At 43.3% G+C, this 20,883-nt stretch overlaps 1 protein-coding gene and 2 pseudogenes across 2 annotated transcripts in view; 1 reads left to right on the top strand and 2 right to left on the bottom strand.

Annotated features, from left to right (window-relative positions):
• Positions 1-2,148: 2,148 nt before the first annotated feature.
• LOC147829699 (spermatogenesis-associated protein 31D1-like) lies at positions 2,149-9,609 on the bottom strand. Its single transcript, XM_087204493.1, has 4 exons — positions 7,955-9,609; positions 7,205-7,250; positions 6,567-6,627; positions 2,149-6,286 (listed from the first exon to the last, which is right to left on the bottom strand). The coding sequence occupies exons 1-4, from the start codon at positions 8,141-8,143 to the stop codon at positions 2,863-2,865; spliced, it is 3,720 nt and encodes a 1,239-aa protein (XP_087060619.1). The 5' UTR covers positions 8,144-9,609; the 3' UTR covers positions 2,149-2,862.
• Positions 9,610-10,184: 575 nt separating this feature from the next.
• Positions 10,185-20,883, top strand: part of LOC101712572 (N-alpha-acetyltransferase 30 pseudogene) — an 83,134-nt pseudogene continuing 72,435 nt past the window's right edge. The window contains exons 1-3 of the transcript XR_015448671.1: positions 10,185-10,199; positions 11,008-12,080; positions 14,239-14,390. The product of XR_015448671.1 is annotated as an N-alpha-acetyltransferase 30 pseudogene (transcript). The remainder of the gene's footprint in view (positions 10,200-11,007; positions 12,081-14,238; positions 14,391-20,883) is intronic.
• On the bottom strand, positions 16,161-20,120 carry LOC147829698 (protein fem-1 homolog C pseudogene; annotated as a pseudogene).

The raw sequence follows: 20,883 nt of genomic DNA, 5'->3' as shown, positions 1-20,883 counted from the left end.
CAGCCCTCAGAGCATAAATTTAAGGCCAGTCTCTTCCAGAGACATCCTCAGAGGTTGAAATAATGTTGAATCAATATCTGAGATTCCTATTTCTCAGCCAAGTTGAATTAAAAATTAACTACTACAAAGTTCAGGACTCGTCCCATGTTCTGAAGACCTCTCCTCACCTGCAGACTTATTAACTTCTGCACCACCTACATATGTGACCCCACCGAAACTTAGTTTCCCTCTAAGCAACTAAGTTCTGTAACTCTAGCTCCTTAGAGAAAACATGTAATTTTCCTGAATAAGCTGTTTCAGTGAGTCAAAAAACAATTTTTTTAGCCGCATAGTAAACAAATCAGTAGTGTAGTTTAAACTTTAAAGAAAATATTTCCCATTGTTTACCTAAATAAATGATACATAAACATCATAGAGAAGTAGATAAAGTATATCAAGATATAAGGTGTGCCTAATTTGAGCCAACTGTTCTGCTTTTGAAAAAAGTTAGCTTCATAACCCTTTTAGTGGTTATCATTTAGGTCTTGCTGGTGACAGTTCTAGGAAATGGCAGTGCATTGGAACAGAGGGAAAGGGCCCTAAACTAGGACAGCCAAGAAATTTAGAGGCCAGGTCACTGGAAGCCTGTCACTATGGATGTTGAGATCCTCCACAAATTCCTCACCGCTGCAAGGCTTTTTGCCTTGGGATCCTCCCACTTTTGTCCTTTCCAGGCCTTCTGCAAAGTGTGCTTTCTAAATTGCAGCCCTAAACTGCAGGTACTGCAAAGGCAGGGGCATGAATCTGGACAAGAACAACTATGGTAGAATGAGGGGCTATAGTGGACATACATTTTGGTTTTGTTCTTATTTTGACACCCAACTTTCACAAATTTTTGAGGGAAAACCACCTCAAGTGCGCTTCGGGAAACTCAAGCCATTTTTGAGTGCCAGTCTATACAAGGAGAGCTGCTATTTTGGTTTAGATCTAAAATGCCCCCCCCCCGAAGTCTCATGTGTTTATAAAGTGACTGGACCGTGAGGATGCAGACTCACCTGTGGACTGATGAGTTCAGTAGCTTAATGTGCCCGTAGCAGAGTAGTCAATGTGGGGAGGGTGACCTGGAAGGGTATATTTTTGACCCTGGCTCCACCCTTCTCTCTCTGCATCTTGGCTGCCATGGGATGAGCAGCTTTCCTCCCCCTACTTTTCCACTACGTGTTTCTACCTTGGAGCCAGCTAACTTTAGACTGTACCCTGGTAACTGAGCCAAATAAACGTCTCCTTTTGTATGTTGTGGCTGTCAGTTATTATGTCCCAGCAAGGGGGAAGCAACTAATATAGTTGCCTTCCCAAAACACCACTGTGTGTACAGTGGTGAGTGCACAGTCTTGACCAGAAAGTGTTCTATGTAGGTCCATGTGGGACCCCTACATATTTGTATCCCTGGTGCATAGTCCAAGATTCTCCACGAGATCATGAACGGCAGCTGATAGGGCCAGGCCTCCCCATGGCTCCAGCAAGGCCATTGGAGATCAGAGTGGCATGTCTATTCTGATGGGTGAGCCACACACACTGAGGGCAAGATCTTGCTTGTTGTCATCAAGCATGGATGGAAGGAAGGCAACAAGTTCGCCTTCCCTAAAGAGAGGGAAGCCTTGCCTGGTAACATCCCTGCAGATAGTTAGTGCTCAAACTGCAGCCCAATGTATTCTTCTGCTGGTGTGACATCCATAAGCTCTATGGTATTCCGATCAGCCTCAAGGAAGTACTGAATGGATCACTTTGGAAAACTGAGAGCAACACAGGTTCATGATGTGTGGATGATGTGTGGAAGCACCTGTTCCCCCAGCAGGGTCATTCTTTCCCTCTGTGTGTTTTCTTGCTTTCCCACTCGCTTTAGGGTATCTTTTCCTTAGTCTCTCAGGGTTTTTTTTTTTAACCCTAGGAAGAAGGTAGATGCTGGTTCAACATTCCCACCACTGACATCAGGGTGACCTTTCATTGTGCAAAAATATCAGTCCAGACAGCCAGAAGAAATCACCACAAAATAATGAACAACTTATGTGATTTTCCAGTAGGGAAAACTCAACGACAAAATAAAAATAGATAATAGGAAACAAAGAGATAGATCTTTTGCAAATGTGAAGGGGAACAAGAGGTGGAGGGAGGGAGGAGGGAGAGGAGGGGAAGGGGATGTAAAAAGAATCAACATGAATTGTGTACATGGACCAACTCATCGTAATCACTGTGTGATACAAACACGGAGTATAAAATACAATGTTTTGAAAAGTGTCTTTCTGAAACATATTAACACAAGAGCATCTACAGAGCATCTACACTGCTGCTAGATCCTACCCAACTCCCCAGGATCCACTGGGGCAGTATCCCCCAAACACTAAGCAAGATCACCCTCCACCTCTGCAGATACTTAGTCCATTCTGTTCCTAAACCTCACCTGTCTGTGGCCACCTCTTTAGATTTGGAAGACCATAGAATCAGGGAAGGAAGAGGGAGGCCTGGGCAGCCACACAATATCCTGGAGGCTAAACTAAGTGGTAGGAAGGGCAGCCACTTCTTCACACTTCAAGGAGGGAAGGTGCTTTTGGGGACATGTGATATCTGTTCAACAAGAGCTCCAGAGGACTGGTCACTTTTAGAAGCCAAAGAGTCAATCACTGAGAGCTGTACTTAGCACTTTACATAAGCACAGCCTGAGTTACCCCAAACCCGTGCCCTCAACACAGTACACATAAAGACATCACTTTATTAGGACATTTATTGGGAACACTATTTTCAACAAAGAAGAAATTATTTTGGGAGAAGAAAGCGATCTTCCTGCAAATTCTGGTGAAGGAACTTTGCAAAGCCTCTGCTGACTTTCTAATCTTTGGTGTTCCCCATAAAGCCAGCTCTTCCTCTACCCAGGCCCCTGCTCTGCACACAGGATGACAGGGCGCTGGTCTTCCCCTTGGAGCTTTCTTGTGCTCTGTGTTTCACAGTAGGACAAAGCCATTGGAAAAAGTGTTTCATCTTAGTTTTGAAAAGATTTTCAAGAGGACACGGCCCCTTCAGTGACAGAGTTGGGGAGGACTTGCTCCCATGAGTCTTTTCTAGTGTCCTATCTTTGTGAAGGCGGTTCCTCCTCCTGCACTGGTATGCATCCAATCCTGCACTCACCCCACCAGGATCTCCTGTTTTGAGTGTCAGAGGACACATCCTCTTTTCTGCTAGAGGGAACTTCTTGTCCTGGTACTTGGATAAGACATCTTGAGGGTCCTGGGGCTTTTGCCCTCGGCGCATGTGGGTTTTTATGTTGGCCTGGGAAGCTGCTATGTCCTCACAGGAAGCACCCTGGTCACGATGGCATAAGGTCTTGATATTCAAGTTACTGGAGGCAAGGGACACATCAGTGCGTAGGCCCCGAACCTGGCTCTGCTTCCTGCTCCCCATTTCAAACTTCAACTCTTTAAATGGCTTGTTTTTACAGCTTGATGACTTGAGGTCTTGGGAAGCTGCTGTTCTTCTTAGAGGTCTTTCAGTGGTCGGGGGAGTTTCTGGTTTACTTGTTCTCACATCCCTCCCTAGTATGCCTCCTGATTTACTGGTCATCAAGATGTTACTAGGCTGTGATTGAGGAACACACAGCTCTTGTGCTTTGAAAGTCTCCTTGGACTGGTCACATACAGAGAAATGTTCTAACTTCACTGTCCTTTTTTTCTGAAGCATTTCTGTGTCACGCCTAGAACTCATTCCCTTATCCCTTATCTCAGGTCTAGCTCCAGCCAGCCTTGTGGGAGGCCTTGGGCTTCTTCTCTTGGCTTGTAAAATCTGCTTCTGACTTGATTTGTCTACGTTGTTGTGTCCAGGGGGCAAAAAGGTCTGTGTGCCATCCTTCGCTGCCCAGATGTTCGAAGTAAGCTCATGTTTGGTAGAAGAATGTGACCGTCTCAGGCGGCCCTGTCCTTCCCTGCTCACAGGTGAGGAGACAGGGCAAGGACCATTCAAAACTGATTTAGTTGTTATCACATTTTGTGCTTGGAAAGCATTGGCACCTCCTCTAGGGGACTTGTAGACCCCTATTTTAGGATGCACCCCAGATACACTATTGTCTGATGTGGGAAAGTGGGAATCAGAAAGGGCCAGAGATGGGTCCTTTTTTGTGCTGAAGATTTCTGTGGATTTCTGGATCTTGTGTGGAAGGTCACACACCATTCCGGTATGAAAAGTCTCACTGAGCTCTTCCAACATCTTTGGTTTGCTGTTGCTGAGGGAGGAAATATTCTGAGAGGTATTCAGGTATCTACCCTTACCCACCAATGGTGCCAGATGTCTGTCTTTTACTTGTCTGGGGGATTTTTCAGGTAAAGAAGGTGTCAGATTGGTAGAATACCATGATCTCTGCACGGTGTCAGGGATGTGACCCTTACACATTTCCTCAAATTTCTTGCCCAAATGTACTTCTAAGCCTTTTGTAAGATGTTTCTGTCTTAAACTCACCCATGATACCTGTGAGGTTTTCCCTGTCAGCCTCTCCAGGTGACTTTCCAGGTTTGTCTCTGAGCCACAGCCCAGAACACTTTCTGAATTCTCACCTAGGTCACTCAACAGATTATCTTTGGAGCCAATCTCTGGACTATGTTCTTGTTTCTTCCCCATTCCCTTGTCCAGAAGAAGCTTTTCTTGGTTCCTCTCATGAATGCTGGGTTTGCTCAAGTCAAAATTATCAAGATTTTTGCTGCTCTGACCCTTAAGCAAAGAAAGGCAGGAGAGCCCATGACTACCCTTTGACTCAGAGGTTACAGGACCCTGTTCCTGAGCACACACTGCTGATGGAGACTTAGGAGCTCTGTGGGCCAAGCCCCACTGGTGTGGACTGAGTTTTGTTTGAAGGTGGTACTCTGGTTTCTTCCTCAGCTCAGTGCTGAAAGTGGAATCTTTTGGAAGGGTGGGGCCTGGCATATGAGCTTTGGAGGACTGGGTGACCGACGAAAGCTTGAGAGCTGAATGACAAACATCTTCCTGAGAGTTTGGGACCACAGAAGGCAAGTCCCGTACACTTTCCTGTCCTCCCAGTAGAGCATTACATTCTAGGTTGTGTATTTCAGATACTGTGAGAGACTGCACCTCACTCTGTGTGCTATGAAAACACACTTCATGGGGTCTACTCTTGTCTAGAGGAGAATCTAGCAGGATTGGAGTTGGGGACTGAAGCTGGCCCTGTGCCTGCACAAGACTGAGATGTTGGGCTTGAGGCTGGGGCAGAGTATGGGACAAGGACTGAGGTTGGTCCTCAGGCAAGGAGAGAGGAGGTGTGTGTGGAAGGACTGGGGACTCCTGGGCTTTGGAGATGTAGGAGACTTCACTGAAGGAGTCACCTGAGGTAGGGATAAGAGGATTCAGTGACTGATGGAGCAGACCCAGAAGATGGCAGAACTGGCTATAGTTTTGCTCTAAATGATCCTCCAAGTTCTTAGGACCTGCAAGCTTCTGATTGATGCGCAGCTCTTCTGGTTTGCCTTCGCTGATCCAAAGAGGGGAGGTGGGTGCAGAGTGCTGCTGATCTGCAGCTGATTCTGGCCTTTTCCCTGAAGTGGTCAGTGGGTAGTCTGCCTCATGTTGTTTTGCAAAAGATTTTGTTCCTTTTTCTTGTTCACTGCACAACAGGAAATCATCTGTCTTTTTGGTATCTCTCTCAAGGAGAGGAGGGTTATCAGATCTGAGAAACCTCAGGGATCCAGGTTTTATCTGCTGGGCTGTGCTGTGTCCCCCAAAGGAGGCTTCCGCAGAACGGAGGTCATCAGTGGACAAGTCATCAGAGCTGTCATCAAGGGACAGAGTGGCTTCTGGCTGGAAAACAGTTTCCTTTCCTTGGCTGCGATGTGGCGGGGATAGGGGGGTGGCAGGCGTCTCTGCCGGGGTTTGGTCCACTGGGAATCTGGACTCTGAGGGAGAACTGGGCTCTGGAGCCACAGAGGCACCTTGCGCTGAGGGTGAAAGTGGATCTGCTAAAGAGGCGACCTGGTTAGGAGGGAGAATGGAGGGCGGAAGCAGAGAAGGCTCAGTCAGAGGGGCTGGAGCTGGGCACCCTGGAGAAACTGCTGGGTTGGCAGAGGTCGGAGTAAATGATGACTTTGTCACAGAAGCAATGGGTGACGAGTGAGATACAAAGTCAGCAGCCTCTTCCAGGGATGCCCGAGAGAGCAGACGACTGACCGCAGCTGTTGTTGTATTACACACTTCACAGAGGGGGTCTGGACACAGCAGTTGTCTGAAGTGTGTGATGTCATGGTGCTGGCCCGGGAAGCTTCAGGAGACAGAAAGTACAAGGTTGTAGCCAGAACCAGTGCGTGGAAGGGAAGGCCTGCTGTCCTGGTTGGGGTGGGGCCACCTGACACCTCCTACCCCTTCCCACTGCCCCACAGCCAGGACTTTACAAAGCCCTCCGTAGCTCCTCCCCAGGGCTGCATTCCCATACCTGTTGCTGGGGCTGCCCTGCCCATGACCACCACAGGCTACTCTGTTTCTCTGGGATGCATAAGACACCTAGGAAAAGGGATCAGGAAAGAAGGGACGTGAAGAGTCACCTTGTCAGAATAGAAAGCAGCTTCCTCTCCTCTTCTGCTTCTCTTTGGCTTGTCCTCCAACCTGGAAAAACAGCACAATGGGATTCATGTAGTGAAGGTAGAAACACAAAGTTCTGAGGCAGTTTGTGGAAAACATTTAGGGTTTTAAATTATCAAAGCCTTAAGAATCAGTAGACAAGATGAAATGGTGGAAGATGATGTTAAGAACATCCCATAAGTGTGTGGCTTCATTTATAAAGTTAGTACCTGCACATACATCATCTCATGTGATGCTCAAAACTAACAAGTGGAGCACAAAAGTGAGAGGTTACCTCACTGGTGAAGCCAGGCACCCAGAAATAAAGTACTTTACACAATGTCAGCAGACAGATCTGACCAAGAGTCCTTCCTGGACATCTCAGGACGTCTCACAGGACCACCAGGTGGACAACACACGCAGCTCTGCTCCATCGCTGCTTCAGACCCATGGCAGGCAGAGCGAGGCTCTACTGCCTCCCTCTGGACATCTCTGGGGCTCTATGCTCTGTCAGAGACTGTGTCTAACAACTGCCATTTGCACTGGTCACCAATAGGGAACCTCATGGAAAGATTAGTGGTGTCATTCTTAGAAAGATTGGGTAAGAAAGGAAGAAACATACTTCTCACTGTTCTACTTCTTGTTCTCCTTTTGGCTCTGACCTGTCCCTGAAAAATAAATAAAAAATAAATTGAGGGTCTGGAACTCACCTTTCGCTTCTTCCTATAAGCTCAGACATTCATTCCCCAAGAATCACATGATGTCCCTTTTAATTAATGAAAATCTGTTCCTTTTACTCATGTTGAAAGATGACCAGGTAGTTGCAATTTTATCCACTTGAGAAAATCAAAGGAGGGCTTTGCCATGAGACCCACACCTTCCTAGTCAGAGGTCCTCTGCTGGAGGATGCCAGAGGCCCCCTCAGAGGACCTTGATCCTGGGGCAGAGCTCAGGCTCTGCTCTGCTCAGATGCTCTTGGAGGTCGGCATTGCTCTCCTGGTCCTCCCAACAGGCAGGAAGGCTTGGGGAAGTACGCCTGACCTGAAAATGGGGCTCGCCATGGAGGGTCAGGAGCGACTTCTCCTTAGAGAACACAGTCTGTAACTGAGCCAGTTGGGACCAGTGTGGCACTGTTTGAGGCTGTATCACAGAGGAGCAGTGTGTGGGTTGGATAGACAGAAAGGAAATGGGAAGCTTCCCAATCCCTTCCTTTTGCCTAGCCTCTTGCCCTAAAGAGAGATGGCTGATCCTCCTCTCAGACTTGCCATTGGAGGAGTTGCCTCAGCTAACTAAATGCATTTAATAATTTGAGAATTGAAAATGGAAACAAGAACAAAGACTCTGTCTTGGGGATTCACCCACATTTCCATACCTTTTGGATGTCTTTGTCTTTCCAGAGGGCTGGTAAATGTGATTTCAGGAACAAGTAGCACAGGACCAGAAGAGAGAGCCACCCCACTGCAGTTAGAAAAGTGTAGTCGGGGTCTGGATCCAAGAAAGTGGAGCCAAAGCTCAGCTGTGGCTCAGTGTGGCTATTCAGAAAAGAGAAAACATTCTCCATAATCTGAATGGCAAGGCTGCCTGAGGCAACTGAGTCCTTAGGGTGCGGCAGTGTAACTATATACCCCTCCCTGCATCACAGAGCCTGAGAGAGTCACAAAGGAGTCCTGAGAGGGGAGGGGCCACCCAGGAGGGCTGCTCCCTGCCCCCTCCCTTGCGCACAGCACAGCAGGGCCCTCTGTTCATTCCCAGCTCCACTCTTTCCTCCTGTCCTGTGTTTATCTCAGGGAGCTGCTGTGTTTGTTCCATCTTTGGCTCTGGCTTTACCTGAGTCCCCCTTTCCCATTATATCCATTGACATGGACCTCACTAATTCTGCTGCCTTGAAAGTCTGACACCCTGCCTGGGACTTCTGCCTGTACCTGGACAGAGGTCCTCAAATCCGTCTTATCTTAGAATGCTTTTACCTCACACTAACTCAGATATAAAATTTGAAGTTTTTTTATACTTATGTGGTTTTGTGAATGTTGAATGGTAAATATTTCTGTTTCACTCAGCCTCTAGTCACATCAGATAGTCTTATTTAGTCATTTAAAATCAATTATTATTCAACATTCATAAAACTAAAATGGGAAGGATGGAGGGATGGAAAAATCACTTTGCAATTTGCCCCAGCAAGATACTGGGTCTATGTCATCAACCTTGGTGATCTGCTTAGCCAATGAATCTGCCAGCTCCAAATCCAAGCCTCGGGAGGCCTGATAAATCTTCTATGTTCCCTGGCACACTCTCCTGCATTTTCTTCCTTCTTCCCTCTCCTAGGAATTGGTCACTTTCCACTCCTTTAACAAACACCTAAGACGATCACTCAAAAGGAAGAAAGAGTTTAGTCTCGCAGTTTGGAGGCTGCAGGCCTGTGGATTTGATGGCCTGTGGGTGCAGGGTCCATGTCAGTGCAGCACGTCATGGCTGGAGTGTGGCGGAGGGAGGCTGCTCATCCCATGGCAGGGTGTGGAACACAGGAAGAGAGGGCAGTCCTATGATCCCCTGCACAGGCACAACTTCAGTCCCCAGAAAACATCCTACTAGAAATCTCCCTTAAAGTTTCCACCCCTTCCCACCTGTGCCAAGCACAGGACGAAGCCTCTGAGTTAGAGGTCTCAGTAGTGTCCCTCTGAGGACTCACTGAAGTAAGTGAGTTAACCAGAAACCCCCCAGTAGCCTGCACCTGGACTTTATCCTTTTTCCTCCCTGGATTGCTTGTTCAAAGTGATAAATTAACCAGCACACAGCTAGCCTTTGGTTAAGAGCAAAAGATAGGACTTGTCTTGTGGTCAAGAACGAAGGACAGGACATGTTATACTGCAGCCCTAACCATAAAGATAGGAATTTCCTGCCAGATCCCAAAAACTGGATTTTAGTCTAACCTGCAGTCTGTTTCTGTACCCCTCCCTCCCTGTGCTTGCTCAAAGATGAGATCATGACATTCCGTTTTCTGGTTTTTCCCTTTAAAAACTGGGTATCTTTCCTAAAGAGGTTAAGTCATCATACTACGGTGATACACGCATACCAATTTTTATAGCAGCACAATTCCTAATAGCTAAATCCTGGAGGCAGCCTACATACTCACCAACAGACGATTGTCTAAAGAAAATGTGGTACCTACATATAATGTAATAGTACTCAGCAATCAATACCAAATTTGAGATATTTGTAGGAAAATGGCTGCACCTGGACTATGATGTTGAGCGAAATAAACCAGACACATAAGTTTAAATGCCATATATTATCTCTCAGGTGAGACATTGTACAAAGAAAATGACATGGGATGGATAGAAAGGGACAAGGGGGCAGAGGAAAGTGGTCCAAGGGAACTAGGATGAGGGGTGGGGAGGACGGGAAAGGGAAATAAGAAAGACATGCCATGTACGTGCACCTAATAACCTGAATTAATGTAAACACTGTATGGCATCCCATGAGCTAAGACAAATCATATCAACAAGCATGAAAAAGGGGAGAGGGGAATCGTTGGGGGAAGTGGGAAAGGGAGGGGAATTTAAAAAAGAAATGAGCTGTAATAGGAACATGTAACCACTCCCAAGATGATTCCGAGCTGCGTAAATTGCAAACATGTGCAAATAAAAATTGAAAAATACCACATTCACAATTCTCTGAAAATATGTTTATTAATATAAAATACAGCATAAAATTCAAAAATATCTCTTGTTAAACAGAATATGGAGTATATAGACCAAAAATTTAAAACAGAAGTAGGGGCAAAATCCCAACAATCACAAAAAACATGTAACAACATTAAGTATTTTAGTGGCCTATGCCTCCCTACTGTATGCAAAACAAGAACTACATATTAATCCTATTTGAGAGTAAAAAATACATTTCAATTCATGATGTTTAATTAACACACTATAGTAAGCTCAGAGACACAAAACCACATAATTATATCACTCAATATTTTTATACTAAACACTACAGATACATAATAAGATATTTCTAAGTAATTCACTGGAAAACACAATGTTTGTACTTCAGGATCTCCATCTGGGACTGTATTTTCAGGAAAATTTAATTTTGACAAAAAGTTTTTGTATTTATTACTTCTACTAATCTCCAATACATGAGAAATTTTCACAGGATTTTCTTTTCTTTTTTTCTTTTTTTTTTTTTTGGTGCAAATTTACTCTTATTAAACCTTACAATGAAGGTGGTGGCACACGATTTTCCATTGGGTGACCATTTATAGGCTGGCATCTGAAGACGGTCCTTCTTTTGAAAAATACACAGTGGGAACTGACAAAGGGAAGAGAAACTGTTTAGTGGTACACAAGGGCATAAAAGGAAAGACGACCGGTTAATTTTAGTTTCCTTAGTATCTAATTTTAAAATGATTAAAGCTCCAAACAATAGCGCTGCGGTTCCGGTGCACAAGAATGTGTTACCGGGCGGCGGCGGCGGCGGGACCGGCGCGGGGATGGGGCGGCGGGGGCACCGCCCGGGCCTAGCAGCCTCCTCCCTCCACCGGCACCTCCGGCCCCGGCGGCGGCCGAGCCCCGCTGCCCGTTCCCGGCGGGGGCCGCCCCCGCCTGCTGTGGCGAGGACGAGGACGACGACGAGGAGCGCGAAGGCGGCCCGGGCCCCTCTGCCCGCCGCCGCCGCCGCCGCAGGACCCGCCGCCGCTCAACGGATGGCTCGGCCCGGACCCGCGACTGCTCCGGGCGGCCGCCTCCCGCCACAGCCAGGTGCTGGCCGCAGCCGAGGCCGCCTCGACTGGGCCCGGGGCGGGTGCGGGCGACCCCGCGGCGGCCCGCAACGGACTGGCCGAGGGCACGGAGCAGGAGGACGAGGACGAGCAGGCCACGGTAGGGGAGGAATGGGTAGGCGCCACCGTTTGCAAGTTGGACCTGCACCGAAAGATGTTCGGCCGAGGTTATGTAGCCGAGTTAGCCGTGGCTTCCAGATACAGGAGAAATGGCTTGGGTGCTAACTTGGTTAAGAAAGCTGTGTGTGCTATGGTTGAAGGAGACTGGGATGAGGTTGTTTTGGAAACCGAAATAACAAATAAGTCTGCTTTGAACCTTTATGAACATCTTGGTCTTGTTCGAGACAAGAGGCTGTTCAGATACTATTTAAATGGAGTTGATGCACTGCGACTCAAACTGTGGCTGCGTTGAGAAACGGACGTTGAGGAACAACTTCAACCACACCGAGTCGACCTTTGCATGCAATGCAATTTGCACAGAATTGCTTTGCAGGTGGATTTAGTAATTCCCATGCAGCTCTTACCTGTCAGTGGCTCATTGAGTGTCGCACAATATTTGTTGCACTTTGGCATGGCGCATTTGTTCTGAATTAAAAAAGATTGTTTTAAACTTCAGGAGTTCTTTTGGTACCAGCAAGATGTGCCAGTAGATAGCCAAGAATTGTTCATTTGCAGTCTGCTGACGATGTTACTTACGTAGTGACCATTTACCACAGAACCAGTAAGTGGAACATAATTGTTCCTTAAAAAAGCCAATGTAGATTGTAAAAGTCTCTGAGTATACTAACATTTCACACAAAACCTGCCATAGTTTTCTGAAAGTGTTGAGGGAAAAGTTTCAATTATAGCTTTTATTTTTTCAATATTAAATTTTCCATTCTTACATTTTGGTACCTCAGTGATTAGGGAATGAAAAAAATGTAGGGTGGGGTATGTCTTACAGTGAGTAAAGATAATTAAACTGCGTCTGCCAGTGCCTGTGTAGATAAGTATATTTGTCTTCATCTCTAGGTTTTGAATGCATGCTGTCTTTTTCTTTTCTTTATTGCCTTTGCAAGCAAATTTTGTTTTTATTTAAATTCTAAATTTCATAATAAACTATTTCAGATTTTTATAATTTGGATACTATTTCCAGGTGACAGTGATTCACCTTAGAAGCCCCTTTTTTCCTTACAGTAGGCAGTTGAATCTGTGTGGAGAATCTTTGAGGAATGGCTCAAGAGGGATGGGAAAGGTTGATGGAGCTGGGAATTGCTGGGTTTTGGATGCACTTTCTTTTTTTTGAGAGTGAGGAAACTTTCGAAAAAGAATAGAAAACTAAGGTAAATTGGGATGATTTTATTTAATCAAAATTATTGCAACAGCTTTTATAAAGTAGCTAGAAGTATTTTCCCCACTTGATTTGGATTCACATTGCTTCCATTTCTTGAAATGCTTCACTAAAAAGTTCATGGTCTTCAAAATAAATTTCAAGGTGCATTGTATCCTTTTAAGCTGCTTTTATTTTCTTTTCACTTGTCTGAACAGATTCTTGGGGAGAGCTTTGCCTTGTTCCTCCAGAAAAACAAGGGATAAAGGAAAATCTTTTTAATGAGTTCTTTGGGTTTTCAGCCACCATGTTTAATAATTACATTGTATTTTGGTTAATCGATGTAGTGTAACAAATTTGAGTCGGCAAACCTATGGTGGATAACTGGAAAACCTAGGTACCCATAAGAAAAGATCTGTTCTCTGTGAAAAGAGTTTTGTAGGAATGTGTTGCTGTTGCTGTTTGCATTTGAATATGCTTTACATCTTCTGTAGGATTTGGTTTGAACTTTGTGTGGCTATAATTACTGTATTTTTAAAAAACCCTACCTCCATTAACAGTTGGTAAAGGCCCCTTTTCAGGAAAGTTTGTTGCTTTTTTTTTTTTAGGAAAGCTGCTCTTTGCTCAGTAAAGTGTTTTGGAAGTGAACATGGTCATTACTTTTAAAATAAAGATACACAATTAACAGTTGGTAAAGGCCCCTTTTCAGGAAAGTTTGTTGCTTTTGTTTTTTTAGGAAAGCTGCTCTTTGCTCAGTAAAGTGTTTTGGAAGTGAACATGGTCATCACTTTTAAAATAAAGATACACAATTTATATTTGATGAAAATTAAACCTTCCTGCTGTGGTGGGATCATTTATAATTCCTTATTTTAAAGAAAACCTTTTCTTTCCATTTTATATTGCTCTTTAAAATTTAACGGGCAGAATACTGGTTATTAAAAATATGATGACCGCACAGTACTCAGCTTTTCAGCTGACTGTTTTGTGTCTGTTTTTAATCGGACTTCACTGGGCTCTACCATTTAGAAGGGTACCAGTCATAATACTTCTGTTATTTTTAATATGAAGGAAACTAGCTAAAACATTGTTATTTATGTCATCACCTTTATTTCACACCTTTATTTGACTTGTTGGTTAATAGGTAATGATCGTGAATACACATTTGCTTGACTCAGTAACGGGGACAGTTACAGATACCTGCTAGATCGTCAGTTCACCCATCTTAGTTTTTGTCTGGTTGTCAAACTAGCACCACTGATCCTTAACCCAGAATTGCTGGATCAACTGTTAACCCGAGCATTGGTAAACATGACCTTTACTGTATGACTAGAAGCTCAGTGACTGCCATATTGTTCTATTGGTGTATGTTGAGGATCAGTGTACACCTTACGCCCTTGATTGGATGTGCAAAAACATGTTTACCTAAAAGTTTAACCTCTACCAATGATCATCCAGCACCAAAATTGAAAGTATCCATTCAAGTCAAAATGCATCACACGTTAATATACTTTGATTTAGGCTTTCGTTTTTCCTATTATCAGCTTAAAACAATTTCATGTATAATTGACAGAGTGAGTCACGTGGCTGAAACGGAGTGAAGCTGGTGCGGCTTCCTTTGAACAGGGCGCTGCCTCTCTAAGAGTGACCGCACTGCTCAGCGACACTGCTTTGGCAGGTGCTATTGCTGAACCTTTGCACACGTGCTGTCATGAAGCTATACAGGTTAGTGTCGAAGAAGCTGATGGGTATACTACCATTTTCATGTGCGAGCTGACTATAATTTTTCCCTATATTGGGATGAAACTACTTTAGAGAAGTTCACAGATCAAACCAGACATTAGTTTTTGAAGTTGAAGCCAGCAAAATAAAAAGAAAAAAATTACTATTAAAAAATTGGTTTTAATGTTTTCTGCCTCTGTTCTCCAAATTATTTTCCCCATTTGCTTGACAAATCTATTTTAAAGGAGTTTGTCATGTTTTAATGTTACCTTACCCTGTGTTACAGTATCAGCTGACATGTGTAAGACTAGATGTGTATATTTATTACGGTGCCTAAAAATCATGAAATGAATCATTTTCCAGGAGCATAGATAACATCAAATTGGTAGTGTAGCAGAGTGAGTTTTCAGTGCACCATGACATCTCCAAAATGAGTGCTATAATGTTAACAGGGCTTTCAGGTTTGTAAAAACATAAATTATACTGACGTCAGATATGAGTTGAATATATAAAATATCACGTGTATTTCAAAATACTGGACTGCTGTTTGATGACTGGATATTACTGCATAGTTTTCTCCTCGTGCCTCGTACCCTTCAGAGAGAGAGGTTTAGTGGGTTTGAAATGTGCAAGCTGTCTAAGTTGCAGTCAAATAAAGTAGGGTTAAGTTGTAAAAAAAAAAAAAAAAAAAAAAAAAAGAATGTGTTATCTCATTCAGCCTCTACAATTCCCAGAAAAATAATTCCAAGATTATACTTGTAAATTTAGTCTAGGGTTTTTGCTGAGTAATATTAAAGAGCTACTTTTCCAAATATAACCTAAACAGTTTTCCCAACTCACAGTAAACGGGGTCTTTAAAATATAAGAAAGTAAGGTAGTAACTTTAAAAGTAAGCAATCATTTAACTTCAAAATCATAAAGGACTCCAAATTACCTCTGCTGATTTAGATTTATGCCCATCTGAGTTAAGGATAAGAAAATGACTATTTTTAAATCTATATTTGTCTTGAGAAAGTAGACTGATTCTCTGAGTAAAATGACCATTTCTGTACAGAACGCCTACAATTCAAAAGGCCTTTAACAGCATTTTTATAGAAATGTCATCAAAATTTATACTTTAACTCCAGCCAACATCACCATTCTATAGTTTAAAGCTTGACTTACATAAATACAATTAGTTCATTAAGTATTTAATTTGTTCATCTATGGTTTTAAAAACACAAATTTAAAGAGCCTAAATGGCTCAAGATTTTGAGATTAATTTCTGATGAAGGTCTTAAAGAGTATTTGGGGCCACATTTACTAACCAATTCTAAAATAGAATTTTGAGCTATTGACTGATTTTTCAAGGGCTCCTACAGACCTTTGCAGAGAAGAATTGTATCTGAACTGATATAAAGCATTGCAGTTATCAAGACTGAGGACTAGTTCTAAGGTATCTATTTTTAGTGGTGGAAAAACACTAAAGAAATCCTTATTTTGCACTAAAGTCGCAAGATTCCAGTACCCCTGTAAACAGTGTCAGGTGTGCCTTCCTCTAAGAACATGTAAGTCCCACCTTACCCACGAAAAGGAGAAAACAGTACATCACTTAAAATTATAATTGTCATTTTTCACCCCAAAACTGAGTTCAATTAATGTATATATACTACACTGGCAAACTTATTCTTTCTTTTAAAAGTAGCTTATGCATATATAATTCTTATAGCACAGGGTTAGAGGCAAATGAACTCAATGTTTGATATTTCTAGAATATGATTAAATCATAATTATTTTTATATGTAGCAGCTCAAATATTTCATCAAATTTGCCCATAGTAAATAAGGGATAGTAAAATCTCTTCATCAAAAAGTTGGTGTGCACCTATTAATCCATTCCCTTAAATGGTGAAATTAATTTACAAACTAGTAAAATAAGGGTATGTTTTTAAAAAATTAAACCTCAATTATTTAACCAAAAAGTCTAAGTTCTTTATTATTTACTACTCTTCATTACAAGTTTTTACTGAATAAAGATGAAGATAAACCTACTATGACTCTTTATATAGCATCACATCGACCCTCAGAATAAAATGTCACCCCCAAAATCCAAGTAGGTGATCTAGCTCATTAAATTCACAGGTAAGCTGAATTTTTCTGAAATCAATAAGGAACTTTTTATTCAGAACAATTTTAGTAAGACATTTGCAGGGCAAATAGGCCATCATAAATTTTATTCTGAATAACAATAAAGTGCTGAATGATAATTATCTGAATCTCTTTAGTACTTTTCACTTAAGTTAAAAGAGCCCTTTCTGTTGCATAGCAAATCTGAGAAAGAAAAAAGAAAGAAAGGAAGGAAGAAAGAGAGAAAGAAAGAAAAAGGAAATCAAAGCTAACTTTCAGGGCAGGAACAGGAAGTACTGTAACTTTTTGTGTTTAACTAGGGTGACAAATAATTGAAACCAAAGTAATTCATGCAAGTTATCTTTAAGGTATACGTAAGTTTGAAGAAAGAAAGAGCACTGTTACTGACCTTTGATACTATGGCAGCAAACTGTGTACTGAAATACCTTCATTATCCTAGATGCCCAGATCTGGCTTGGCAAGCAACATGCCACTGACATGCTTTAGCTCTTTCTGTAACTAAAAGTGATTTGCAGTTCAGTGACGAGTATTTCAGTGTGATCTGTTAAGCTGTGTGTGTGACAAACTCTGAGGTCCAATGTAAGCAAATTCTCTACCCCTAGTCACACTATCAGCACAAGCAGGACAATGCTGGAGCAGCGTGAAGGGCGGGCCACTGCAACGTCTCCCTTTTACGCTGTGATAGATTAAGATGACAGGCCTGAATTTCAACTGGGTTAACGAGTTAGAATAGATTTGTTTCCCAAATTTAGCACACAAAAGTTTCTGTGGATTAAAGAAAGAAACTTCAGATGTGAAAGAAAAATAAACAATAAAAAATAAAAAGCTTGAGCTCAGACAGCTAACCTGCAGCTCTAAAAGTTGTCATGCTACAAGAGCATTTGCATAAAATGAACTCTATAACAAACTTAAGAAAGCAGTGTTTTAAATTGAAGTTAACCAACTGCCGCATAGAAAATATGCTAACATACAACAGTCAAGTTTAAGCCGGTGCACAGAGAAGACAAAGCACTTATGGTAACTGCAAATGGTAGTAACAAGTCCATAAGCTTTATAAGACCTAGCATGGGTTGGTAAGGGGGGAAAACTGTAGTAGAAATGGTTAGAGGGGGAAAAGGGAAATGAGAAAAGCTTGAAGAAGAGAAGGCAGAAGCAAGAAAAAAGAAATCTTCAATTGTATAAAATTCACAAGCCAGTAAAGTATAAAGATACCACTGAAAAACAGTTAACTCTGTCCCAAACACCCCACAGCAAACAAAACCAGAATCATTAAGCCTTTGGCAGACAATTTTAGAAATTTGGCTATGATATTACAGTTCTTAGTAATTCACAAACAATATATTATATGCTATCTTTGTATTAAATACTGGGAAACCAATCCTGTACGTCTGATGGTTGTAATGTGTTAGCCCATGAGAGCACAATGATATCAAGCAAAATGAATGCTGGTGTTGTCACAACAGTGCTCGTTTATGAAACAACTGTTAACAGTTCGTGCTTTGACAGTGTTAGAACATAGTCACATTATCATCTATGAAGTGAAACAAAGGTCTCCAGCTCTTCTGGGATACGCCCTTTATAATATATTCTATGATTCATGATGACACGAGCAGCAAGACACTGCAATGTGGTATGATTTATGGGCTGGATCAAATTTTTAGCTATTTCCTTCTCGTCCAGCAAGTCACTAGCAGTTTGTGCAAGTTTGTGGCATCAAAATGTGCACCTGATTTATTAAGGAGATTCGTGATGTCTGGACGGTTGGTCAGAGCAGCGGTATGTAGGGGACTGTTGTCTTCGGAGTCTCTGACGTTCACATCAGCACCACATTCTACCAATATCGCAGTAACTTGCAGAGACGGAACTTTGCAAACTGCGTACCGCCCTACACATGTAGTATTCTTGTCCACAGCAAGATGAAGAGGGCTGAAGTTATTCTTTCCTCTTGGATGCAACTTAAGAAGCCTGTAGATAGTCTGCTTTTTGAAATGGTCCTGTTCTAGAGTACAAGGAACTTTTTCTAACAAGCAGATTAAATGCAAAATGATAGGAAGAGCCTTATTTAACTGTAATGGGTCAGCGGACACCGAGTCTGTTTGATAGCTCGCTCAATTTCAAGCACGCTTTTGCACAGTATGTCCGTAAGATCATCAAATGTAACAGTAGTACCCAACAGGCCTTTGGCCCTATCCTGTAGCATAAAGGAAAACAGTTCTGCAAAAGATAATAAGCTGCTGGCAGTCATTGGGCTTAAAGGGTCCAAATTATTCTGCTGCATATCCAAAGTATACTTCCATAGGTTGATGCATCGTTTGAAATTTCCAGAGTCTGCATAGACAGCTCCACGATATCTAATATAGTAAGAGGTATCAGGATGAGAAGGACCAAGAATACGTTCTCTAATTAATAGTGCCTGCATTCTCATTTCATGTGGATCAGCAATAAGACCTTCCAGCTCTTCCGCACTATTTACTTCCTTGGCATAATCATACACCATTATTAGTGTCTGTGGTACTGGTTTACTAATTATATTGGTCCTATCCGTAGACCTCATGTTCATTGCCTTTTTCCAGTATTTCAAGGCCCCAAGCAGATCTCTCTTTTTGTCTACAAATGTGGCCCCTAGAAGCTCCAGAGCATTGATACGTTCTGTCTTGCTGGTCTGTGCACGGTGTGCCAAAAAATCCACAATGTTTGTGTGACCAGTCACGCTTGCTGAGAGAAGGGCAGTCATGCCATGACCGTCCTTTTCCATTTTGGCACAATACATAAGAAGCATCTTCATGATGTCCAAACTGCCAGATTCTGCACAATCATGCAATGCTGTATTACCTTTAACACTTTTTCTGTTAACATCTGCCCCCTTTTCAAGTAAATACCGAGCAATCTCTTTACGTCCTTTGTAATACGAAATCATCAAGCACGTATGTCCGTGCCGGTTTGACACTTCCAAATCAGCTTTGTGTTCTACAAGGTACTTCACGATTTCCAAATGGCCATCGAAACATGCTGCTCGAAGAGGAGTCGAATTGGTCAAAGTGGTGTTGACAGATGCTCCATGATTTAACAAAGACTGGACCACATTCAGATGTCCCGCTGCAGAAGCAGCCCATAAAGGGGGAGCCCCCTCAATGGTTTCGCCATCAAAATTGGCTGAGCCCCCAACTTCTATGGAGGCACTGCACTGCTCCAGGAGGAATTCCACCACGTCGAGGTGCCCATACCTGGCAGCCATCGAGAGCGGCGTGGCCCCGTTTGTTTTTTCAGAGCTCAAGGGGGAAACTTCCTCTTTGGATTTGCTTGCCACAACTTGGTAAGAAGCCGGAGTTTGCCATCCCGCGCCGCGTTAAACACTGCTGTCTTTAGATCCATTTATGTCCAGTAGAGAGGCTGTGCCTTATTTATCCTTCAAAGCAAAGCTCCAGCTTAACTCTATCGACGCAGGCAAGTCACTGAACCCCAGAATGGACGTAAAACCACAGGGCTATGTTTTTTCCTGTTGCCTTCCAACTTCTGACAACCAGAGTGCCAAACTGCCCGGGCCGGTGCTCCCCTCCGCCGCGGGCCGCTCGGCCAGGCCGCCCGCTGAGATGGAAGCCGCCCTCTCCCCCGCCGCGCCCCGCCCCGCCCCGCCGCGCCGAGCGGCCTCCCGCCCTCCCGGTCAGCTGGGTGCAGCGGCTGCCGCGGCCGATGGTGTCGTGGGCTGCGGGCCGGGGCCGGGCCAGCCGGAGGACCACTTCACATCACTGACGCGGCAGCCGCGCCACTGGGACGGGACAGGGCGGCGGCCTCAGGATTTTCAAAACATGTTTCCCTATATAAAGTTTCTCCCCAATGCAATTTCTTTCATGCATGTGATAATACGTGTATATACGGAAAGCTTTCTCGCGTTGTTTCCATACTCAGAGTTTCTCCGCAATGTGATTTCTCTCTGTGCAATGAGGACTTAGCAGCAAATGCTTTTCTACATTACTTACATGCACAGGGTTTCTCCCTAGTGAGTTCTTTCATGTTCATGACAATTACTACTTGTGCTGAAAGCTTTCCCACATTGCTTATATACATAGGGTTCTTCCCCATTGTGAACTCTTCTTTCATGTATTTTACATTCACTCTGCCTGCTGAAAGCTTTCCCACATTGCTTACATACATAGGATTTCTTCCCAGTGTGACTTCTTTCATGTATTTCACATTCATTCTGTTTGACAAGTCTTTCCACATTGCTTACATACACAGAGTTTCTCCTCAGTGTGAATACCTACACGTCTGTGAATGGAATTACTATGACCAAATGTTTTCCCACATTCCTTAGATAAACAGGGCCTCTCTCCAGCATGCCTTCCTTCAGGTACTTGAATACAGTGGGACAA

This window comes from Heterocephalus glaber, unplaced genomic scaffold (genome assembly GCF_053883595.1).
Source record: "Heterocephalus glaber isolate CG9 unplaced genomic scaffold, H.glaber_assembly_v1.0 deba00000546, whole genome shotgun sequence".
NCBI lineage: Eukaryota > Metazoa > Chordata > Mammalia > Rodentia > Bathyergidae > Heterocephalus > Heterocephalus glaber.
This window is presented reverse-complemented; position numbering and strand designations above follow the sequence as displayed.